A 24,179-nucleotide genomic window follows, 5' to 3' on the forward strand; every position below is an offset into this window, starting at 1 on the left:
GCCAGGTGGTTACTATCCTTCAAATGGGGTAGTTTTCGCTGCTTTGTTATCTTCTGATTGTGGATGCGTAATTACAACAAGTGTAGTTACAACTATGTAGTTATAGTTGTCAAAAACAGTTATGTTTCCATCAATCCAAAATATCCCATCTCATTCCAACGCAGCCAAACGCAACCTAACGGAACACTACGCAATTCAACGCAACGCAACGCAACCCAAACCAACTCAACCCAACCCCCAACCCAACTTATTTGAGAATTGCCATAGATAATAGTTACAGTTATGTTTCCATCAACCCGATAAATACTATCATTATTTTTTTCACTAAGACTAGTCATAAATAGGCACAGTGACTATTAAGGTGAACGATTACTCTTTTCAAAGGAAAACATAGCTCTAGGAGTAACAGAGCTAAAAATATAGCCTATAAATATCTATAATTGATATGTAAATCAACCAAATATTTTGGTAAAAAGAAGCTAGAAACAATAATTACAGAACGAAAATGGCAATGGATGGGACATACACTAGTAAAGGCACATAACAATATAACACGATAATCTCTTGATTTTTGTATAATACGAAAGTAGGGAATCAGATTACCTTACTTAAATTACCTAATTTAAGTCCTCATTGGGACCTAATTGCAAAAGAAGAAGAGATGACATGGAATCAAATAAAGGTACAAACAAATACAAACACATGGAGTTGGCTGCCCCACTGGCAAAACAAGCAAAGAAATAGTGATCGACGGCTCTTATAGTCTTAAAATGTATGGAGTTAGAGTCTGGTGCAAAAAAAATTCAAGATGCCTCAGTCGCCCATAAACTTTCATGAATCTAACGAGCATATTGAAGTAGCGGCATCTGGTGCAATAAGTACCATGCCAACACTAGGTATTTACACCGAGAAAGTGGGTCGGATAATTACACTGCCAATTCGCTCAAATTTTCTAAACTGTTCCGGCTTCGGAAACCATTTTAAAATCATTAGGGTAGCTTACTACCTAGGTATGTACTGTACACTATTCCAGGCAAGAGTACAAAGTCCGGCTAAGAAACGGATAGATTTTGGTAAGGTTGGTAACTCGTGGCGATCTGCCATTAAACAAAACTTGCTATATAACATAACTGATACATTTATGAGAAGAAATCTACATGAAGATCAACAAAACCAACAACATATCTGATTTTATGACGCATGATCACTCGATATTTTCGAGAATGAAGCTGAAAATGCTGTAACTGTTAATTCTGAATTATACGTTTAATAAGCCAGAACTTCCTCACATTACAACTCGACCTATATCTAGTGAGTGTAAACATACTTTTTCAGTAACCGGGACAACAAACTGCAAGAACCTCAATGAATACTGTGAATGCATTGGCCTTGTCGGATTTGCGACGTAGCAGCCTGCACCGTCTTTATATAGGTATGTCTAAAAAATTAAGTGTTCTAAACTGATCCACCCAGGACATTCCCAGTCTTCAAACAACGAATTCAGTACGAAATTACAACTATCAAAAATTTACATTCCAGAAAAATGTTGTAAGATATTTTCATCATAATTCTTTGATAACAAAATTATTTCGGAAACCATCTCGTTTCATAGCCATGTATTTGCCACTGATGTGAGTTTCAAAGTATTGACATGAAATTCTTCTTGACAAAGAAGTAGAGAGAATAAGAACAATAATTTTTTCAGAGTCAAGCAGCTCTTAAGCACTACAAGTCGTGGAAGCAGTACAGGCACTTATTGATGTCTTCAGAAAATTAAAGTAATTAAGGGTATAAATAGGGTCGTTGGACAGTTTCTGGCAGTTTCAAATAGGCACTGCTAAAGCATATATGAGACCAGAAACGACAATTGGTATGACATTTGTGGTGGCAAAAAGGTGGGTTGAGGGAAGATTTCTCCAAGATTGAGAGATGTAAGCAAGTTTATTGATATCGTATCGTATTGTCATAAATAAGATCGTGCACAAAAAGGCTGTTGACGACAACCTTCTTGTTTCAAAACTTTGGCAATTTCAAAATTCGATAACTAGCTAATCAGAAAAATTTCCTTCTACATTTACAGAAGATTCTAGACTTACGTTTGAGAGATACAATTGAGTGTAATCAAATTTTTTTGATACATTTCTGAAGTTCAAAGCTTCTGATATCGTTGCCTATTCAAACTGTTTGTTTTCCTCCAGATGATTTAGGAGAGCATGACAGTGACATTAAGTGTAGTGTGCCATTTCGGCAATGTTGCATAAAAGTTTTAAATCCTAAATAACTCCAGTAAACTATAAAAATAACCATATTTTTCTCCATTTCCGTTTCATGAACCTATATATCAATTTTGAAGAGCTCTTTTTCTACCTTGGCGTGTCGCGAATAAAATTTAAATGTACCCGATAGCAGGATGTTTATCTTTATATCTACATTCCGTATTTGATGGATTAAACGAAATAATATTCGAGAGATTACATTAAGCAACCTTAATAAGATGTAATTGAGATATTTCTTTGTCATAAAGTTATCAATTACGCGTTAATAACAAAAAAATATATAATTAAAGTTTTTTATCTTATCTTGGTTGGAGTTATTATTAAATAACCTTCCTCGCAAAAACAGAAATCAAAAAGAATTGTGTTTCAAAATAATTCGCTGTTCGTAATGTATATTTTTATAACACTTATAATTGTTGTATTAATTTTGATTATTAATCTTCAACTTAAACATTATAGTAATTTAAATAACATACCAGGACCGTCTAGTTTAGAACTTCTCAAAGTTTTCTTATTTTCCAAATCAAATTCAGGTAAAACCATCTAAAATTATTTATTTATGTTTTAGCAAGATTTTTTTAGATGTTACAAAATACTTTAGATCTATCTTTAATAAGTATGGCCCCGTTGTTAAAATATGGATAAAACCTTTTCGCCCAATGATAGCAGTTTGCGATAAACGATATTTCGAACAAATTCTATCCTCAAAAGATCATGTTCATCGCACACCTGCCTATAAGCTGTTTGATGCTATGTTTGGAAATAGCATAGTCACAGAACATGATAGTTAAAAATTAAATGAATCGATTTAAAATAATGTATTATCTAATAATTTTTATTTTTTAGTCCCACGTTGGAAATCAAACAGAAAAGTAATATCATATGCATTTTCAAAAAAGGCTTCTATGAATAATTCAGAAATAATTCGTTATCACAGCGAAAAATTAGGAGAATATTTAGAATCTAACGAAAACGTTGTAATCGATTGTCAAACGATTTTAACCCGTTTTACTTTGCAAGTTATGGTTGGGTTTTTAATGAAGGAAGATATTAGTGATAAACCCCAAGTTTCAGAAAAAATTATCAAATCATTAGAAACTTATCAAAAAATTTATTTGGAAAGGGTATATTCGCTTTATAAAATCAACAATTTTATGTTTCAATTCACGAAGAGTTACAAAACATGGATTACGTCAGCTTTAAATGTAAAAAACACCGTCGATGAAATTATACAAAAACAAATAATTGTTAGAAAATCGCAAGAAAAACATATTGAGAAAATGGATTGTTTTGATATTTTACGATTTCACGGGTTTGAACATAACCATATTCTTAGTGAATTAAAAACTCTTATTATGGCTGTATGTTGTTGGATAAATTTGAGAATTTTAACTAAATAATTTAAACAAATTCTAGGGCTATGAAACAACAGCGCAAGTTCTTAGTTTTGTTTTTTATGAAGCAGCTAAACGAGAAGATGTCCAACAAAAAATATTCGAAGAATACATTTCTATTTTAGGTGATGACGGGAAAATAAATTCTGATAACTTAAACGAACTCAAATTTACAGAAAGTTTTATTAAAGAGTGTATGAGATTGTATCCACCTGCTCCACAATTTCAGCGACGAATTAAATCTCCCATCACCATTGGTAATTTTAATTAAATTTGATTCAATTTAATAAAGTTGTTCGAATCAAATTCCATTTAGGTGAAGTTACAATTCCTCAAGGAACCGACGTTTTATTTAACACTTACGAAATGCATCTTTCAAGTGATAATTACAAAAACCCATTGGAATTAATTCCCGGAAGATTCCTTCCTGAAAATGTTAATGAAATCGATCCGTTTTCTTTCGCTCCATTTTGTATTGGTCCAAGAGATTGTATAGGTAAATATTGCAATAAAGAAGTTGCAAAGCTAATTTTTGTTTTAGGAAGAAAATTTGCAATGATAGAAATGAAGTATATCACTTCCCATATAATTGGAAATTTTATTCTTCGCCACCCAAAGCACAAAATGCAATTGGGTATTGAGATTACATTAAAAAGCGAATCCGGGTTACCTGTTATATTTAAGAAACGAAATTAAAAATATAAAATAATAATTGCGCGATGAATTTTTTTTAATTTAACAACTCTCACCGTCATTAATAAAGTGAAAAGTTTTCGTCACCAGAAGGATACTGGTAACCTGCTGGGCGTAATAAATTTTATCGCGTCGGCGGGCAAGTTTCGCCAGCGGTCATGCCATTTGCTAATGGGACTTGTTCTTGTTCATTATTTACGAAACTCCGTGGCTGCGTTATTCGCCGGCAATTGGCCTAAGGGGACAAAGAGAATACGAAAGGCCGAGAGTGAGGTGTGAAAAATAAGGCGTCTGAGTTGAAAATAGAAAAGGTGGGGAATCGTGGTAACAAATTAAACTTGGGAGATGTAACGCGTCAGGCAAAGCGATTCCCCCGGAAAAGTCCTCGATCGTAAAGTTCGAAAACGGGCCTTATTTGGGATCGTAAACCCGGCCGTAAACGCAGCACGCTATGGTGGCAATCAAAAACTCCGCCGCTGTTACTTTTTATTAACCGGGGGGCAATGAATTTTAAAATCTCAACCATTTCAACCCACAAAATATACGTTATTACACAGTACCCTCTACATGAAAAAAATGTAGGGGATGTGTTTAAATTTATGTTTGACAAAGAAAATAACCGTATAAGGTAAAAGATGGTGTAGCAAACTGACCCTCTATATTCAAACTGCCCATCAAATCGCGGAGCCTCACCCAGTAGGTTCTCAACCTTAACAAGGTGATCCCCCCGAGCAGTTCCATCATAGAAACTCGAAGACAATCACCATTTCTGCGGAACATCATCTTTTACAACGTGAAGCTGTAAAAGATGAAAAAGAAAAGAAAGAAAAAACCGTTCAAATATCGACCGAATGCCCACAGGGTGAAACGATGAGAATCGAGGATCGTGCACACGCTTAACCCGATCCGGCTGCCACAACAAATGGCCCAAATTGAAAACAAACATAATAACTGCTTCCGGCGTCGGACGAGCGGCCGTATTTATTATTTCTGCGAGATTTCCGACCTAAAGGTAAATAGGAGTATCGCAGTTGAAAAACAATTTGTCGCTCTCGAATCGATAGCACAGCCAGCTCAACACGTTGCGAACCGGTGTTCCAGAAATACACCGGATCGAATGACGAAAAGCCGTTTTTAAAGACACTTGGAACCTTTGTTTGCCGAAAGTAAGAGATACCGTTGCTTGCTGACAGATAAAAAGAAATAACTTCTCAGAGGCGCAGCTCGAAACGTTGTTTGCGCTCCTAATCAATAGCATAGCAAGAGTAATTGGAGTTAAGATAACAAAGGAACTCGTTGCTGTTACTCGATTGTTATTTTTTTTTATTTTTGCCGGTTAGTCCATATAACTTTCAGATAAGCGGCCTCAAAATAAAGCCAAGTGGCACAAATCCACTCGTAAATAAAGGGGGAGATTCCCTGTTCTTGCACTGATAGCGTGCATACGTTTTACCTGCTACGAGAAACGTGTTTAAGAAAATATATTGCCTCGTATGTGTCTCAAGCCGTTCCTTTACTTTATTTCGAATTGAACTTTATAAATCTTAACAGCGTGTTATAAAATCTCAACCATCAATTTACTTCAAAATTTTATTTTTAAATTTATGTTAATTTTTATTTAAAATACTTTAATACAATTTTATATATTTCCTATTTACTCATGATGCATTGCAAACATTTAACTTATATTCTGTTGAGGTTAACGTCCCGGTTATCTTGGTTAATTTCAAAGTGATTATAAACTCACATAAAAAGATGAATGTGTAACCAACTGAAGTGTTATTTCCTAACAATTAAGTGAGTTCTTGGTTTTTGATTTAGTTCAAAAGTTGCATGTAATTGCATAATGCAGAGTTGGGTAATATCCGGATACTTCTGTATCCGGATACTTTTTGAGTATCCGATACTCTGTACCCGGATACTTTTGAAATTTTGTATTCTGTATCCGGTATTCGTGACTAAATCTGAAAGTGTCCGGCATCCGGATACTTTTTTCGGTGTTCGGATACCTGTTAATAGAGTTCTTTTTATTCCCTATTCTATTGTCACACACGTACATATACACCAGAGTTTTTGAATTCCCATTTTTTTCAGTTTCTTCTACTATTGTACATCTTTTGTGACTACATCAATAATTGTGGCTTTACATGTTGGAAGTTAGTTGTTCTTTTCTTTTATTATTGTGGGAAAATCGAGGGCTCTTTCTCCGATTAAAATTTGTACACTAAATTTCCCCTTTTAGAAAAAATTCAAAGAGCCCATGTCGTAGCAAGTGTACACTAAATTTCCTCAACGAGAGGTCACTCGGGAAAAATATAGGAGAAAAGATTAGGAGTCACTATAAGTAAAATATGGATGACAATATATTAGTTTAACAATAATTTAGGTCATTTTAAAAGTATTCGAGAATGTATCCGAAAACTGCCGGATACATGTATCCGGATACTTTTATGGAGAAAGTATACATTGTAAATATCCGTATAGAGTATATTTATTTGTAACTCTATATTAATTAACCATATAATAAAATATTAAAAATTAAAATGGAGTATTTGGTAGACTGTTTTATGTTTGTCTACCAGTTTATTTATTATTTTATGACTATAACAAAATCGCCATGGGAAAATACATTATGTTGATATAACAACCCATGGTGATATAACATGATGTTTCTATATAAAAATAATAAGAGTGCGTGACGCGCTACAATTATTCCCCCCTTCAATAAAAATTAAAAATTTAAATTAATGACGATGTTTCAAACATAGAAATAAAAAGAACGAAGAAGGAAAGGAAATCCATAGAGGGTGGTAACAATTGTCTTTAGTCTGCACAAGAAAGACATTATATACATTGAAATAATAAGTATTTGTTTAAATTATAAAAAGGAAAATTTTACTTTTTTAGGATTTTCTTTAACAGTATTAATATCATGCAAGGTTTCATTCAACAAGAATGCTGGTTGTAAATGATCAATATGTATTGAAGTGTGGCGATTATTCTTTAGAATAACAAAGTATTTATCCATTCTCTTAATAACTTTGAAAGGACCTTCAAATCTGGACGATAAAGAATTTTTTATTCCTTGAATTTTTACAAAAACAAAATTTGATTTAAACAATTCTTTGTGTATGAAAGGTTTTAATTTTGAATGAAAGTTAGTCTGAGTTGGTCTCAAGTTTGCAAAAGATTCACGCAGGCTAATAAGAAGTTGATCTGTGTCTATCGAAGAGTTTGACTTAAGAAAGAATTCGCCTGGAAGACGAAGCGGTTGTCCAAACACAAGTTCAGCAGAAGAACATCCCAGATCTTCTTTTAAAGACGATCTGAGTCCTAATAAAATTATTGGAAGATCGTGAAACCACCTGTTGCTACTACCACGTGCAACAATGGAATTTTTGAGTGTACGATGAAATCTCTCCAAAATTCCATTGCTTTGCGGATGATAAGCAGAAGTACTAATTTGTGTAGCACCAATTAACATGGCAAATTTTGAAAAAAGTTGACATTCAAATTGTCGCCCTTTGTCATGAGTAATTGTGTGCGGAATACCAAATCGTGAAAAGTAATTTTGAAAAAGTGTATTTGCTATGGTGCTTGCTGAAGTGTCTATAACCGGAAAAGCTTCTGGCCATCGAGTAAAACGTTCAATAACAGTTAAAATATATGAATAACCAGAAGAAGGAGTAAGAGGTCCAACAAGATCTATATGTATATGTTGAAATCTTCCTTGTGGAACCTTTATATGCTTTATAGGAGATTTTGTATATTTATTAATTTTAGTTTTTTGACATGGTATACATGATCTAGTCCAAAGATAAATGTCTTTACTCATGTGGGGCCAAAAGAAACGCATCTTTAATAAATGACGAGTTGCACGTATACCAAGATGTGAAACATTGTGAAATTTTTGGAAAATTTGTTTGCGAAATTTTTCGGGAATATAAATCTTAGGAATGGATGTTGAGACATCACACCAAAGAGTTATATCAGGAAAAACTGATTTTTCTTCAACGAGTGTAAAATTAGTATTACCTCGCGATTGGGCTTGTAAGAGATGTAACTGAAGATCTGTAGATTGAGCATGTTTAATCTCTTTTAAATCAGGATAAGGAAAATTGAGGGATTCTATATTAATGCGTGACATTGTGTCTGCAATAATGTTAGAATCGCCTTTAATATACCTGATGTCTGAAGTGAATTGAGATATATAATGAAGATAACGTGTTTGTCTTGGTGTTTTATCTGATTTGGAATGAATGGAATTAACTAACGGTTTGTGATCAGTGTAAATTGTAAATTGGTTGCCGTATAAAAAATGTTTGAAATATTTAATAGATGAATAAATAGCTAAAAGTTCCCTATCAAAAGTTGAGTAATTTATTTGACTAGGTGATAACTTTTTTGAAAAGAAAGCAACGGGTTGGGTCGTATTATTAATAGCCTGAGACAGAACTGCACCCATACCTGTATTAGAGGCATCTGTTGTTAATGTCAAATTGGCTGAAGGATTTGGATGCGCGATATATACGGACTGAGATAATAGATCTTTAGCACGTGAAAAAGAGTTGGTGTGCTCGTCTGTCCACACAGTAATTTGCTTCTGATTATTTTTGCAAAGTGTGGTCGAAAGAGAATGCAAGGGTCCAAGAATTTCAGAAAAATTGGGTACAAATCTGTGATAGAAATTGATCATTCCAAGAAATCTTTGGAGTTCTTTCAGATTTTGAGGTTGAGGAAAATTATTTATTGCTTCAATTTTTGATTGAGTTGGACGAGACCCTTTGGAAGATATATGATGGCTTAAAAAATCTATTGAACTTACTCCAAAAACACATTTAGACGGTTTAATGTTGATTCCAAAACTGTCTAATCTTTCAAAAAGTTGTCGAAGGTGAATTAAATGTTCATTTTTGTCTTTACTAGCAATAAGGATATCATCCAGGTAGACAAAAATGAAACTTAAACCGGAAGTTACTTCATTTATAAATCGTTGAAACGTTTGGGCTGCGTTTTTTAACCCAAATGGCATTCTAGAGAACTCATAGAGACCGAAAGGGGTAGTGATAGCGGTTTTGTAGATATCTTCTTCTGCTACTGGTATCTGGTGATACGCTCGTACAAGATCGATTTTTGAAAAAATTGTGCAACCATGAAGGTTCAAATTAAAATCTTGCAAATGAGGTAATGGGTATCTGTCTGGTACCGTTACTAAATTTAACTGACGATAGTCGCCACAAGGACGCCAGTCTTGACAATCTTTTTTAGGTACCATGTGTAAGGGTGAAGCAACAGAAGAAGAAGATGATCTACAAATACCGAGTTCTACCATATCATTGAATTCTCTTTTGGCGATTGCAAATTTAGTTTTGTCAAGTCGTCTCGGCCTACAAAATGGAAGATGTGAATCGGTTATAATATAATGTTTAACATTATGTTTAACAGGTAAATTAAAATCTGGAATAGTGGTTAAATTTGGAAAGGATTTTAAAAGATTTGTAAATTCAGTTTCGATAGAAAATAATTTAGGGGAAGAAATTTCTGAGTTGGCTAACGTGCCATAAGTAGATAAAGTGGTCTTTGAGTCTATCAATTGTCGATTTTTTATATCAACTAAAATGGCGAATTTATTGAGGAAATCAGCTCCAATGATTGGTTTTGTAACATTCGCAATAGTGAAAACGAAAGGAAAATTTCTTCGTAAATTTAAAGAGACGGTTAGTAATTTTTTACCATAAGTATCGATTACAGAACCGTTAGCCGCAGTAAGTATGGACTGTGAGTCTTTTTGATTTAAGGGATAAAATTTATTTGGAATGACAGAAATGTCAGCTCCGGTGTCAATCAAAAATCGCAGGTTATTTTTATTATCATATACAAAAAGTCTGGAAGATATTTGGTTAATTGATTTTGAAGAAGGTGAGGATTTTTCTATCGAAACTTTAATTAGTTTTTTTGAATTTGAATAGGATGTAGTTGGTTTATTTTTTATTAAATTATGGAATTTACACCAAGTACCTTCACAACTATAAGCTTTGGTACCATATCTGCTATGAAATTTGCAAATGTTTGAACGTTCTCGAGAAGGAGTACGATTGCGCGAACGAAATGAAGAATTGTCATTGTAACGACAATGTGAACAACACTGACGTTGTAAAGAATTTATATCTTCAACACTCTGTTGTAAGTTATTTATTTTATTTTGAATAGATGTAATAGATGTGTGTTGTTGTGTTACAGTTTGCAACAAAGTTTGACAAGTTGAAGTTAAATCACTGATGGCTTTTAATAAAGGAAAATCATGCGTCGAATGTGAATTTTGGGCAGGCGTAATTTCTGAAACTTTTAATGATGAATAAGGACCGGAATTTAAAGAATCCCAAATTTTATCTGCCATCGTTAGTAATTCAAGTGGATCACTTTTTCCAGAGGCCAGTAAGGCAACTGAAATTGTGTGTGGAAGCCTCCTCTTCCAAAGTTTTAAAAGTAAGTCTTGACTTACAACTTGAGAACCACCTGCAGTAACCATCATACCTCGGAAGAATTCAGATGGTTTTTGATTTCCCATCTCTGAACCCGACAGGAGATCATCCAGACGTTTCTCCTCACTTTGTGATAGTCTATCAATTAAAGTTTTTTTAAGAAAAGGATATAAGTTTGTGTCTGGTGGGTTATTAATCACATCAATAACTGATGAAATGATTTCTAACGGTAAATTAGAAATCACCAGATTGTATTTAGCTTTGTCATTCTGCACATTACAAATTGAAAATTTTGCTTCCACCTGAGTAAACCAGATTTCAGGTTTTGATATCCAAAAAGGTGGAAGTCGCACTGCAGAAAAATTTTCGGAAAAATTTTGTGTATCACCAACGTTATTATCGGGCATTTTGAATGAAACCTTGTTTAGTATCGAAGAATCAATGATTGAAAATTAGAAGAATATAATGTCTGACTTATGAGGAATAGAAACAATTGTCACTCACCCAAAAATCAGTTATTATGATGATTAGTTGTAATAGTAGGTTTCTTCTTCTCTTATTTTTCTTAGGTAGATTTTTCTTTTATGAAACGCAGATTTCTTCTTGTCGTAGATTTCTTTATTCCGTATTTCTGGTAAATTTCTTCTTGTCGTTTTTATTCCATGTGTATATTTCGTCTTCTTCTAATTCTTCTTCGATTGGTGTTTATTATAGATTTATTATATGGTTATTATTATATATTTTCTTTTTTGAAAATAGTCGGGGTCACCAATTATAGAGTATATTTATTTGTAACTCTATATTAATTAACCATATAATAAAATATTAAAAATTAAAATGGAGTATTTGGTAGACTGTTTTATGTTTGTCTACCAGTTTATTTATTATTTTATGACTATAACAAAATCGCCATGGGAAAATACATTATGTTGATATAACAACCCATGGTGATATAACATGATGTTTCTATATAAAAATAATAAGAGTGCGTGATGCGCTACAATCCGGAATCCGGAATACTTTTTTCCTGTATCCAACCCAGCTCTGGCATAATGATACAAATATTTACGTAATGCTAAAAATAGTCAAAATGGATTTAGGAGACTTCAAAACATACACATCAATATCACCTATGCGAAGTTAGCCCCCATTTTTTTAAAACGCCAAAATATTGCGAAGGTACACGAAAATAACCCAAAAATGACTTTCTTTAAGTGGTCATAACTCGTAAACAATGTACTCGATTATCAAGATATATAGGTCATTCGATTCACCATAGCTCCTTCTATCAAAATCACAAAATGCCCGATCTCAATTCTCTCCCGTTAACCTTGTACAGCCCTTGGAATGACACCGTGTTCGGCTCGTTATTTATGCACGTATGGACGCCAAGTCTGTATTAGTAGTCTTTGTATCAAATTAATTATAACTAAAGAACGGTATGACGGGTTTTATATCTCAATCGAAAGCTGGCGCTTGGCTAAATGCAGTTGTTGAAATGCCCGATTCGACATATTTAAGGATTTCGATTAAAACACAAAAAACTAACTAATCAAATACATCAATTATCTCCTTAATTAATTGACAAATTTTAGTCATCAATGTCTCGATTGAAAGTATGATCCACAATGAATGCGAAGGCGGAAATACCAGATCTCAAAATTTACTAATTACCTACGTGAGGCCATTTAAATGCCTCCACGTATCTACGGACTGGAAGTCTAGCCCCTAATAAGAAAAAATTGATCGCTATAACTAAAGAACGGTTTGACCGATTTTAATGCTATATATCTCAAATGAAAGCTTGCGTCTGGCTGAATGTAGAAGAAGTTATAAAGGTTAAATTAACAAGGCGTATACACGCATAACATTGTAGTACATGAAACTGTAAGTGCATTTATCTCGGAACATCCTTTTTACATCTGGTTAACACGATTTCTAAAAAACTACTCATTCGATTGACTTGAAATTTGAAATGCACTTTCAAATAGCATCTTTCTATCATATGACCTAGAGAGAAACTGTTGCGATATATATATGTTTCTTTTTGCAATAAACTTATCGATTTCAAGAATAAAATCGATTATTTTAATTTGAGTAGGCGCCATTTTGCCAATAATGTTTTTTTTTGCTTAGTTCTAGTACAAATGATAATCACAAGTATATACAAAAGAATATCATTTGATTTTTGAGTTTCAGATCATTTCAAGGATAGATATTGTGTCAACCAGCAACTTAAGCAATCCACGCCCCATCTTGGTTGAGGGACAATGTAAAGATTATTTTCTATAAACAATTCTTTTTAAATAAGTAAATATATCTATACAAAACATATACAAAAGATTAAATTGAAATACCACATAATTTGGTAAAAATTCCTAAAGAAATCATTTTATTTTATACAAAAAAAGAGTCTCCCCCCTTAAAAAGTTTGAATGGTACCGTTTTTCAAGCACAAATCCAATGAGTAGCGTGCAAACGGTTTTTATCTGGCAACATTACACCGTTCAAATCGCGAATTATCCCGATATGTTTTGGTAAATTAACAAAATTGAAAACGACTTACCGAATGGATGTTGTTTCCCTTGGATTTTACTTCGAAGCTCAGCTGGAAAAAAAAATAAATTAATTTATTGTGACAAAAAAAATGAATTAATACGATACCTTTTAACATCCATAAAATAGCAATCCGATGATTTCACCTAAATATATCACATCACTAATATCACCTAACACTTAGCATAAATATAGCACGTATTTATCACTTAATTCAAGTAATAAGTCTTATTTTTCAAAACTACTTTATCACTCTTAAATGCCCGCATATCAACTAAAACTTGTTATTAGCGAATCAACTTCCAAACATCCCCTCCTTAATTTATTGTGTGAAGAAGGAATACTGGAGGTGAATAAATAAAAAATGTAAAAACGACGGGGCGAAGCGGTTTTAAATCGTGTTTTTGGTTTAAAACTCAACCTTTCAATAAAAAAATTACTCGTTTTCTCGAAACATTTCAAATAAAACTTACATTATTTTACTAAAATAAAACGCACTAATAGAATTTTAATGTTTAGCACTTCCTGCAAAAGAATCAGTTGCCCAACAAATAATTAAAAGAAGCAGCCAAGACGTTGGATTATACATCATCCCTTATTTTTGATGTCATGAAATATAAATTTTTTAAAAATCATATCTCAAGAACGAATTGAGATACCATCATGAAATAAAGAACATTTTAAAGCAAATTTGAGCTATAATAATTTCTTATTTTCTATAAACATCGTTGTTATGATACAGTCGCTCCGTACCCTTAACGGAATATTGGTACAGCTAAAAATATAAAATTAAAAAAAAAACTAGAAAAGTAGTGAGAACAATAATAAATTATATTAAAGGTAGAAATTCAAATCCAAAAATTAACAAAAGATTTTCTGTTTTAGTACAAATACATTTTAAATCAGTCTATTACTTTGTTCTTTTGTTTACATACTTTATTATGATTAGCAGAATATTTCAAACATTTTCACATTAGTTTGTTGTCTAGTAGTAATTCGTTTACAAAGAAATATTTTTTATGTAATTGGGGATTAGACTTCCAGGCGGTAAAGTCACCGGAGTCGTTGAAACAATCATACGTACTTAATTAGCAAATTTTGAGATCGGGCATTTGCATTTTCGTATTCACCGTGGATCATTCTTTCGATGGAGTGTTGACGACTAAAATTGGTGAAATAATAAAGAAGGTAATTGACTTATTTGATTAATTAGTTTTTTGTGTTTTAATCAAAATCTTTACATATTTCGAATCGGGCATTTCGACGTACGCATTCAGCCAGACGTAAGCTTTCGTTTGAGATATAAAACATTAAAATCCGTCAAACCGTTCTCTAGTTATAATCAATTCAATACAAATTAATTTTTTCTTATTGGGGGCGAGACTTTCGGTCGTCCATACTTACATAAACAACGGGCAGAACACGATTTCATTCCGAGGGTTGTACAAGGTTAACGGGAGAGAATTGAAATCGGGCATTTTGTGATTTCGATAGAAGAAACAATGGTGAATCGAATGACCTATATATCTTGATAATCGAGTTCCTTGTTTACGAGTTATGACCACTTAAGAAAAGTCATTTTTGTATTATTTTCGTGCACTTTCGCAATATTTTGGCGTTTTAGCGGAATTCGAAAGAGATTTCGAATCGGATTTTTACACATGTTCGTCTATGCAAAATAGTAAAAAAGTTTTGGGTTGAGATAAGCTGGGTTTGATTTGGTTTGTAGATCAGTTGATTCCTGTTTGTTTTTGGATAGGATTAGATTGGATTTTTGTTGAGGGACAATGTAAAGATTATTTTCTATAAACAATTCTTTTTAAATAAGTAAATATATCTATACAAAACATATACAAAAGATTAAATTGAAATACCACATAATTTGGCAGCCAAAAATTCCCAAAGAAATCATTTTATTTGATACAAAAAAAGAGTCTCCCCCCTTAAAAAGTTTCAATTAGATTATACTAGTATTATTTGGAGTGGTTTACACTCGATTTCAAATTATTTTATGTTTTGACAATGTTAATAATTAAAGCTTTATAATTTTTCAAGCACAAAACGCAAAAATTTATTGAATGGTACCGTTTTTCAAGCACAAATCCAATGAGTAGCGTGCAAACGATTTTTATCTGGCAACATTACACCGTTCAAATCGCGAATTATCCCGATATGTTTTGGTAAATTAACAAAATTAAAAACGACTTACCGAATGGATGTTGTTTCCCTTGCATTTTACTTCGAAGCTCAGCTGGAAAAAAAAGATAAATTAATTTATTTTGACAAAAAAAATGAATTAATACGATACCTTTTAACATCCATGAAATAGCAATCCGATGATTTCAACTAAATATATCACATCACTAATATCACCTAACACTTAGCATAAATATAGCACGTATTTATCACTTAATTCAAGTAATAAGTCTTATTTTTCAAAACTACTTTATCACTCTTAAATGCCCGCATATCAACTAAAACGTGTTATTAGCGAATCAACTTCCAAACATCCCCTCCTTAATTTATTGTGTGAAGAAGTAATACTGGAGGTGAATAAACAAAAAATGTAAAGACGACGGGGCGAAGCGGTTTTTAATCGTGTTTTGGGTTTAAAACTCAACCTTTGAATAAAAAAATTACTCGTTTTCTCGAAACATTTCAAATAAAACTTACATTATTTTACTAAAATAAAACGCACTAATAGAATTTCAATGTTTAGCACGTTCTGCAAAAGAATCAGGTGCCCAACAAATAATTAAAACGAAGCAGTCAAGACGTTGGATTATGCATCATCCCTTATTTTTGATGTCATGAAATATAAATTTTTTAAAAATCATATCTTAAGAACGAATTGAGATACCATCATGAAATAAAGAACATTTTAAAGCAAATTTGAGCTATAATAATTTCTTATTTTCTATAAACATCGTTGTTATGATACAGTCGCTCCGTACCCTTAACGGAATATTGGTACAGCTAAAAATATAAAATTAAAAAAAAAACTAGAAAAGTAGTGAGAACAATAATAAATTATATTAAAGGTAGAAATACCAAAACCAAAAATTAAAAAAGATTTTCTGTTTTAGTACAAATACATTTTAAATCAGTCTATTACTTTGTTATTTTGTTTACATACTTTATTATGATTAGCAGAATATTTCAAACATTTTCACATTAGTTTGTTGTCTAGTAGTAATTCGTTTACAAACAAATATTTTTTATGTAATTGGGGATTAGACTTCCAGGCGGTAAAGTCACCGGAGTCGTTGAAACAATCATACGTACTTAATTAGCAAATTTTGAGATCGGGCATTTGCATTTTCGTATTCACCATAGATCATTCTTTCGATGGAGTGTTGACGACTAAAATTGGTCAAATAATAAAGAAGATAATTGACTTATTTGATTAATTAATTTTTTGTGTTTTAATCAAAATCTTTACATATTTCGAATCGGGCAATCGTACGCATTCAGCCAGACGTAAGCTTTCGTTTGAGATATAAAACATTAAAATCCGTCAAACCGTTCTCTAGTTATAATCAATTCAATACAAATTAATTTTTTCTTATTGGGGCGAGACTTTCGGTCGTCCATACTTACATAAACAACGAGCAGAACACGATGTCATTCCGAGGGCTCTACGATTAACGGGAGAGAATTGAAATCGGGCATTTTGTGATTTCGATAGAAGAAACTATGGTGAATCGAATAACCTATATATCTTGATAATCGAGTTCCTTGTTTACAAGTTATGACCACTTAAGGAAAGTCATTTTTGTGTTATTTTCGTGTACTTTCGCAATATTTTGGCGTTTTAGCGGAATTCGAAAGAGATTTCGAATCGGATTTTTACACGTGTTCGTGTATGCGAAATAGTAAAAAAGTTTTGGGTTGAGATAAGCTGGGTTTGATTTGGTTTGTAGATCAGTTGAGTGCTGTTTGTTTTTGGATAGGATTAGATTGGATTTTGTTTGGCATTGATGGGATAATTTTAGTTTAATTGTGGAACAAATGGGTTGGATTTGATTAAAGGGCGAATGACCTGAATTTAGTTCGGATACTTTCGGTTGAGTCTGAAATGGCTGTGGATGGGTTAGGTTGTGATTAAAACGGGTTCAGTATGAATAGGTTTATTTACATGGTTTGGGTAAGGTCAGCTTTATTTATGAAAATATTGTTTTCGGTATAGACAAGCGAGATTTAGTTCAGTTTGGATATGGTTTCCGTATGAATAAACTGGGTTTGACTGAGAATAAGCTGAGTTTCAGTTGAATCTGGCTTGAGTTTGAAAGAATTGGGTTTGGTTGTGTCTGAGATGACTACGGTTTGAATGTGAAAATGTTTGATTTGCTTTGCTTGATTTGGTTGTGAACAAGATAAATAATAATGAGATAAATTAATTGCGACATGTATGATTTTGGTTTAGCTTAGATTGTATGGTTATATAGATAAGCTGGATTTGTTTTTTGCTGGATCTCGTTACGATGTGTTTAGCTCGGATACTTTCGGTTTACTCTGAAGTGGATATGGATGGGATGGGTTAGGTTGTGATCAAAACACGGTTTGGATGTGGAAACGTTTGTTATACTTTTCTTGATTTGGTTGTGAATAAGATAAATTCGATTACCACCTCTAGACGGGTTGGTTTAGGTTTAAGTTTTTTGCGATATGGATGATTTTGGTTTAGTTTAGATGGTTATATTTGATTGTGGCTTGGAGGTAAATAAGATGAATTTGCTTTGGGAGTTGATGGAATCGTTTTGTGTTGTGTGGGTTGGATTGCATTTGCTTTAGTTTCAGTAATACGCTGGGTTTGATTTAGTAGTGGTTCAGACGAGTTTTCTTTGGTTGGCGTGGTTAGGATTGGATCTGGTACGCTGGGTTTGATTTTGTTATAGATGTATTGGGTTGGATTTGTTATGATGGGTATGTATTGAATTTAAGAGCCATTTCCAGTTAACAACGATACAAGTTGGTTAAACGTAATTATCAATCTTATCGTAATGAGTATTAGAATAGTATTCTAAATATGCAAGCTTCTAAATACAACTTTCGTAACAAGACGTCGACATAGTAGAGAAAGCAACCAAACTATCCTAAGTATCAACCAGTTCTCAATAATTATTGAATATAATCGGACTTAATCTAAGCAGATACCCATGCAAGAGATTCCAGTGACTTTTGAGAGTTCTATTTGACAAAAATACAATTCGATATAACATTGTAATACGCTAATATAAAAATGATATAATTTTTGTATATAAATCTTTTTTTGGTATTGATATTCTTATTTAATGTAATGAATTGAATATTTTTTTCATTACTCTTGCTCACGAGGTAGTTCGTAGTTTGCCAAGTGCAACTGTTGGCACTATGAACGTTTGTCACGCGCTGCCTCTAGAGAGAGCACGCGTTTCGTGTTCTGTGGTTACGGCGATTGAAGTTCGAAATCTGCTGTACAACGTAACACCAGTGTCTTGGAACACCAAAGATATTTAACACATTGATTTTCCAAAAACCGTATTTTCTTTATTTATTTTAAATGTTACGATTATTTTTAATTGTTATTAAATAGAATTATTGAATATGATATTTGAAGTCTTCTTATTTCTAATAAATAAAATGTTTAATTCTTTTATCGGATTTTATTAGATTAAATGTTATTAGTCATCAATAAATGCCACAACGATAATAGACATATAGGTTTAAAATAGTTTATGGATATTGCATGTTATGAAATAAATTATGAAGGCGATTAGCAGACATCATACGGAAATAATTTACGTGAACAGCGATAATGCATTATGAAACATCTTATTTTAACAATCCAATTCAAATCTATCTCTATGCTGCTTTCTCCAATACAAAGCGGCTATTTAATATTATGATAATATTATAACGATTTAATAAAGTTTGCAAATTCAACAAAGTATTCGATAGTGATTTTTTTGGTTTAACCTCATTATAATATTTACACATAGCGGATGTTTGTTTAGTTCCTGGTGTGTTGGCCGGCCTCTGGGGTGTTCGAGTTTAACGTTTGCGGGGCGCAAGTTGTTTCTAGCTGACAGTAACACGGTGGCATTGTGTGGTTTATTAATTACCCCGGGGCCCGGGCGCGATAATAATGAATTCGGTGTGTGCATGGCTGCAATTTCTCTCGGTAATTACGGGGGCCACCGCGACGACGCCGTCGTTGTACGACACCGTTGCTGACTACATTTCGGAATTAGGCCGTTTAAATTTCTCGTCTAATTAGTTTTTAAGTGCGGTTGGAAAATGCTGGTTGGTAGGTTGTGTAAAGGTGGAGGACGTGTTTTAAGATTTTTTTGCACAGAGCAAAAAAAAATACAAAGCGATTAATAGGATTTAGTACGCGAGCGTTCCCATTCGGGCGTCTACTTTGGATTTCAATTTAAAAAGCTCTTGTACTACGGGATGTCGAGTGCAGGGATATGTCACCTGCATGTTTCCCTTTTGTTTTCCATTAAACGGTGAGAGAGTCTGGGGGGGTGGTGGAAAGATCCGAAACGGGCGACGCTCGTTGCTCCAGCTCTCCTGAAGCTATCCATCACGTCGCTTCTGACGTATTTAATTTCGTATGAAACATTATCCCGCGAACGGTACATAAATTATCGACTGTTTTTCCCTCACGTCCCTCTCCCGAAGGAAACCCCGACGGCGGGAATTAGGAACGGAAGCGGAGCTGCTCGAAGTTTTACAGTAGATTTGTCGATTTCTAGTTCTCTCGGGACGAGGTGGATATATCGGCGACAGTTTTCAAAGTTTTTATTATAGTAATATTCGATTTACTGCCGCGGAAATTTATGACCCGTGTAACACAACCGGTTACGCTTCTTGAAATGTTTTATCTCTTAAAAAAAGAAAACAATAAAATCCCTTTTATACTCAAAATTTGTTACATACAATGAATTTCACTTAAGATGCAATATACTAAAATATATTTCCATAGAAACCAGGAATACCATATAACCATTTATATCATAGAATCATTCTGGTTTAGCCGTCTTGAGAGACGTCGGACCAAATCCGAATGTTTCTAATTCTAGTGTTAGTTCTAGTTTTAATTGTTATTCAGCGTTAAACTGAGATATATTTTTGTTGAACGAAAAGTAGAACACTAGACCTAGGACCAGAAACATTCAGGTTTAGCTGTGCGTTTCTTAAGACGCAAATTCAGAGTTGTTATAAGGACGTCACCTTTTCCAAGCAAAACTACCCAATGTCTGTCCCTCCATCCGAAATTCGAGCGTTCATTCCAATATCAACCATTATAAATTCCTTCTTTACATTTACTAGAGCCAAACGTACGATGCTAAAAAATCCCTTGTAATTATAATACAAAGAGCCTGAGTTGTCTGGTTTCGTTATAGCTATATGTTTCCCATCCAATGAGCCGAGAGTATTCCAAAATTGATGTCATATTCCGAATTCGTGAGCTATATCTGTCCACTCTCCTGTAGTCAGTGAAAACTGAAACAACAAAATAGAATATTGGTGCCATAATGTGTACCTTATTGTAAAACGTTATTTCAAGAATTGGAGCAATAAGAGGATGGTTCGGAGAAACAAAAAATAGGTGAATACCCAAATGCATTACCTCAAACTCATCAAAATTTATTTTTGCAAAAAGCATGTTCACTTTTGGAAACGTCGTCGAACCCCGATAGCAACATTCCGACAATTGCAAAAGCTTGGAGGAAAAATTGCTGACATGAGATTCCACACAACGAGATTTCGCAGAGAAAGCAATAAATGACATCTTTTTTTGAGGCAAGCTTGGGTACTCTTCATCGCAATGCCGTTCAAATCAATGTTAGAATAGAATATTTTATTCGTGCTATAAATATTTTACAATACTAACACATGTCAAAAAAAAAAGAAAAAGAAAGCGAGAAAAGGCGCAATAAAATGATAAAATACAAAATACAATAAAAGTTCAAAACGGGGAAAAAGCAAACATATTATATAAACATATTAAAAAAATAAACACATTAAAATTTCATGTAAACATACATATTCATGAATTTATGAACTCGTGACAGACTCGTCTGTCATGTCACGTGATAAAAATTCTTCAACCAAATAGAAAGCGCGCCTTGACAAGAAGCTCTTCAAGTAACTTTTGTATCTAGCAGTCGGGAGCATCTGTACAGTCTTTGGCAATTTATTAAATAACCTTGGGGCAATGTAGTTAAAACTTCTCTGGCTCCTGGACAACCTACAGTATTGCGGTAGAAGTTGAAGAATGATGAACAGGAACCTCCAGGAAGTTCAAATAAATCGCAGCATTCCTCATCATTTTCGGCATTTTGTATTTCTCCACCACAATACACTCACCACAATGATAAGTGTTTTGTTGATGTGTTTGTTAAACTTTTTTATAATTTCAGTTTTTAATGTTTAATATTTCAGTTTTTAGTAAATGTTGATTTTGTACTATCGATTATAATCAATAAGCTACTTTTAGTTGTGTACTATCTCTGTATTTCTTTTATTTTCCTACCTACATATCAATACATACCAAGTATGGATGTACCACCTGCTTACTTTCAGTTCAAAACTGAAGGGATTCAATTAAATGGCTCATTGGGTATAATAGATATAATAATAATAATAATAGACTATTCTTTAATGATTATAAATCCAAATACATTAAATCAGATTCAGGAAATATAGGTAGTTATTATGCAGGCATAATAAACAAATTAGATATATGATTAGTTACTAATTAATTGTAATTTTAAATATTGGTAAATTTTAAATTTGTAATTTGAATTGAATTGTATTGATTTCCGTAGAACACATTGTTAAAGAAAAACTGGTTCCGTCACGATATTCCTTCTTATAGTCGCTAAGTCCATACGAACACGTTGAAATGTTTTGTAATTTGGAAAATTTATAAAATGTTAGATCATGGTAATATACACAATTTACCGATAGAATTGATAAATTAATCAATAAGGATACTCGACAAAGGTACTTTTTTGTTTTTGTTTTCCTTTTTGTTTTTCTTTTTGGTTTCTGTTTTTTGTAATAATCTATGCGTTGTACGTTCAATTTGTTTTAACGATTTCCATAAAGGAGATAATTTCGTCGACGTTGCTTTTTAAATTTCTTTTTTATAGTGATTTCTGATGATGAACTATGTAAATAGTTCGAAACGTTAAATGACTTAACAATAAAATAAATACAAAATCAAGAGGAATTTCATGTATTTGGATTTATAATCATTAAAGAATAACCAATCCTCTTTAATCAATTAATATATTATAATTAAATAATAATAGACTTTATTGCCAAACCACACAGCTATTACAAAAATAAAACAATATAGCAAGATAATATAACCAAAAATAAAATCAACAAATTAATTATTTATATAAACAAAAACTTTAACAACTTACCTTCATATAGTCTTGTTTGGGACATATAAAAGATTTTACAGGTTTTTATTACAGCTTTGCTGATAGTTGCTGGGGAAATTATGACAGAAACCTTCAAGTCTTCAAAATTTCTTCCTGTGGTCAAGTACCTCAAGGTTAAGGCTAATCTTTCCCTAACACTTATACTTTCTCTTATATTGCTAGCCTGTCTTTTCAAAAATGGTTCAACCATCTGTAACAGTTTGTTAAAGGTACTTTCATCCATTCGAAAGTAGTTCTTGAAATCATCAACATCGCATTTCTTTCAACAGTACTAGATGAGAATATTCATCTCTCTTCTTCAACCATTCTTTCATCCAGTGTTTGCGTTTCACTTGACGAGTAATTCCAATCGCCAAAATAATTGCTACGCAAGCTTTTGTACGATTATCCACATTTGGAAGAGAAAAACCGGAGAATAACCTTGTTCGTGGTAAAAAGATAACTTATTGAGCAAACTTAAATATTGATCGTGTAAGATAGTGAAGTATTGAGTTTGTCAATACTATTGATCGTGTAAGAGCCGCTTTATATGAAATTCCCGGTATACATTACCCAAAAGAAAATTAGATGAATTTTTTTGATGCAATTAAAAAGGTTTTGTAAATAAAGTGATTGATTGATTGATTATAAAGTGATATTAGTAAAAAAAGACATTTGTGAGTGACGAACAAAATAATTTACTCCGCGTAGTCCAATTCTATATTTGACGGCATGATGTGAGATTGACATTTTCAGACAATAATAAAATTTGAAATCAAAAAACTCAATTTGATCGAAAACAAAACAACTCGTTGGTTAGTAAGAATAAACAATTCGCTTCGTCGCGCCCAGTTCGGTTCGATCTGCCATCTGCATTGATTGATTACTCCGCAAACAAAGCCGCGCTATTTTCCCTGGGATTTAAAAAGTGCCCGGTACAAATCCGGGACAAATCCGAGGCGGGAAGCGAGAGCGTAATTTGAGACTAATAACTTTAGGGGTGAGTCTAGTCGGGTTTTCCGTCCTTTGCACTAATTACAAACGGAAAAAATCCGATACCTGGGTGACTTGATTGAAAAACGCGGCTTCGTCGTTATAGTTGGAAAATTGATACCGCGACGTAATGAGGAGCGTCGAGAAATCGGATATTTTCAACTCGGAGACAAAAATATCGCCAACGTTACGATTTCTTGCTCATCTCCAACCAGTTACCGGGGGACGAGTCAATCCGAGGAAAAAACAGCTCAACCTCAAATCCGCAGTTATGAGCAAACCTTATAGTTACTTCAATATCTCCGGAGTGTCGTTCCATATATGAAAGTTTTCGTCCTGGTTTCACGTAGTTATCCG

At 33.1% G+C, this 24,179-nt stretch overlaps 2 protein-coding genes and 1 long non-coding RNA gene across 3 annotated transcripts in view; 2 read left to right on the forward strand and 1 right to left on the reverse strand.

The window, feature by feature from the left end:
• Window positions 1-13,673, reverse strand: part of LOC111424116 (Trehalose-6-phosphate synthase 1) — a 222,592-nt gene extending 208,919 nt beyond the window's left edge. The window contains exons 1-2 of the mRNA XM_071199813.1: window positions 13,510-13,673; window positions 13,412-13,453 (exon numbers count right to left, since the gene is read on the reverse strand). Coding sequence (XP_071055914.1) covers window positions 13,412-13,453; window positions 13,510-13,519 — 52 coding nt within the window. The 5' untranslated portion in view covers window positions 13,520-13,673. The remainder of the gene's footprint in view (window positions 1-13,411; window positions 13,454-13,509) is intronic.
• On the forward strand, window positions 2,633-4,385 carry LOC111424248 (cytochrome P450 4d8-like). Its single transcript, XM_071200012.1, has 7 exons — window positions 2,633-2,666; window positions 2,736-2,809; window positions 2,859-3,062; window positions 3,123-3,637; window positions 3,693-3,927; window positions 3,987-4,166; window positions 4,212-4,385. Exons 3-7 carry the CDS (start codon window positions 2,936-2,938, stop codon window positions 4,364-4,366), a joined length of 1,212 nt encoding a protein of 403 aa, XP_071056113.1. The 5' UTR covers window positions 2,633-2,666; window positions 2,736-2,809; window positions 2,859-2,935; the 3' UTR covers window positions 4,367-4,385.
• Window positions 13,674-22,179: 8,506 nt separating the features above from the next.
• Window positions 22,180-22,624, forward strand: LOC139432252 (uncharacterized). Its single transcript, XR_011642111.1, has 2 exons — window positions 22,180-22,401; window positions 22,551-22,624. It is a non-coding gene; the product is annotated as an uncharacterized lncRNA (long non-coding RNA).
• Window positions 22,625-24,179: the final 1,555 nt, after the last annotated feature.

Source organism: Onthophagus taurus, chromosome 11, assembly GCF_036711975.1.
Source record: "Onthophagus taurus isolate NC chromosome 11, IU_Otau_3.0, whole genome shotgun sequence".
In the NCBI taxonomy this organism is placed as follows: domain Eukaryota; kingdom Metazoa; phylum Arthropoda; class Insecta; order Coleoptera; family Scarabaeidae; genus Onthophagus; species Onthophagus taurus.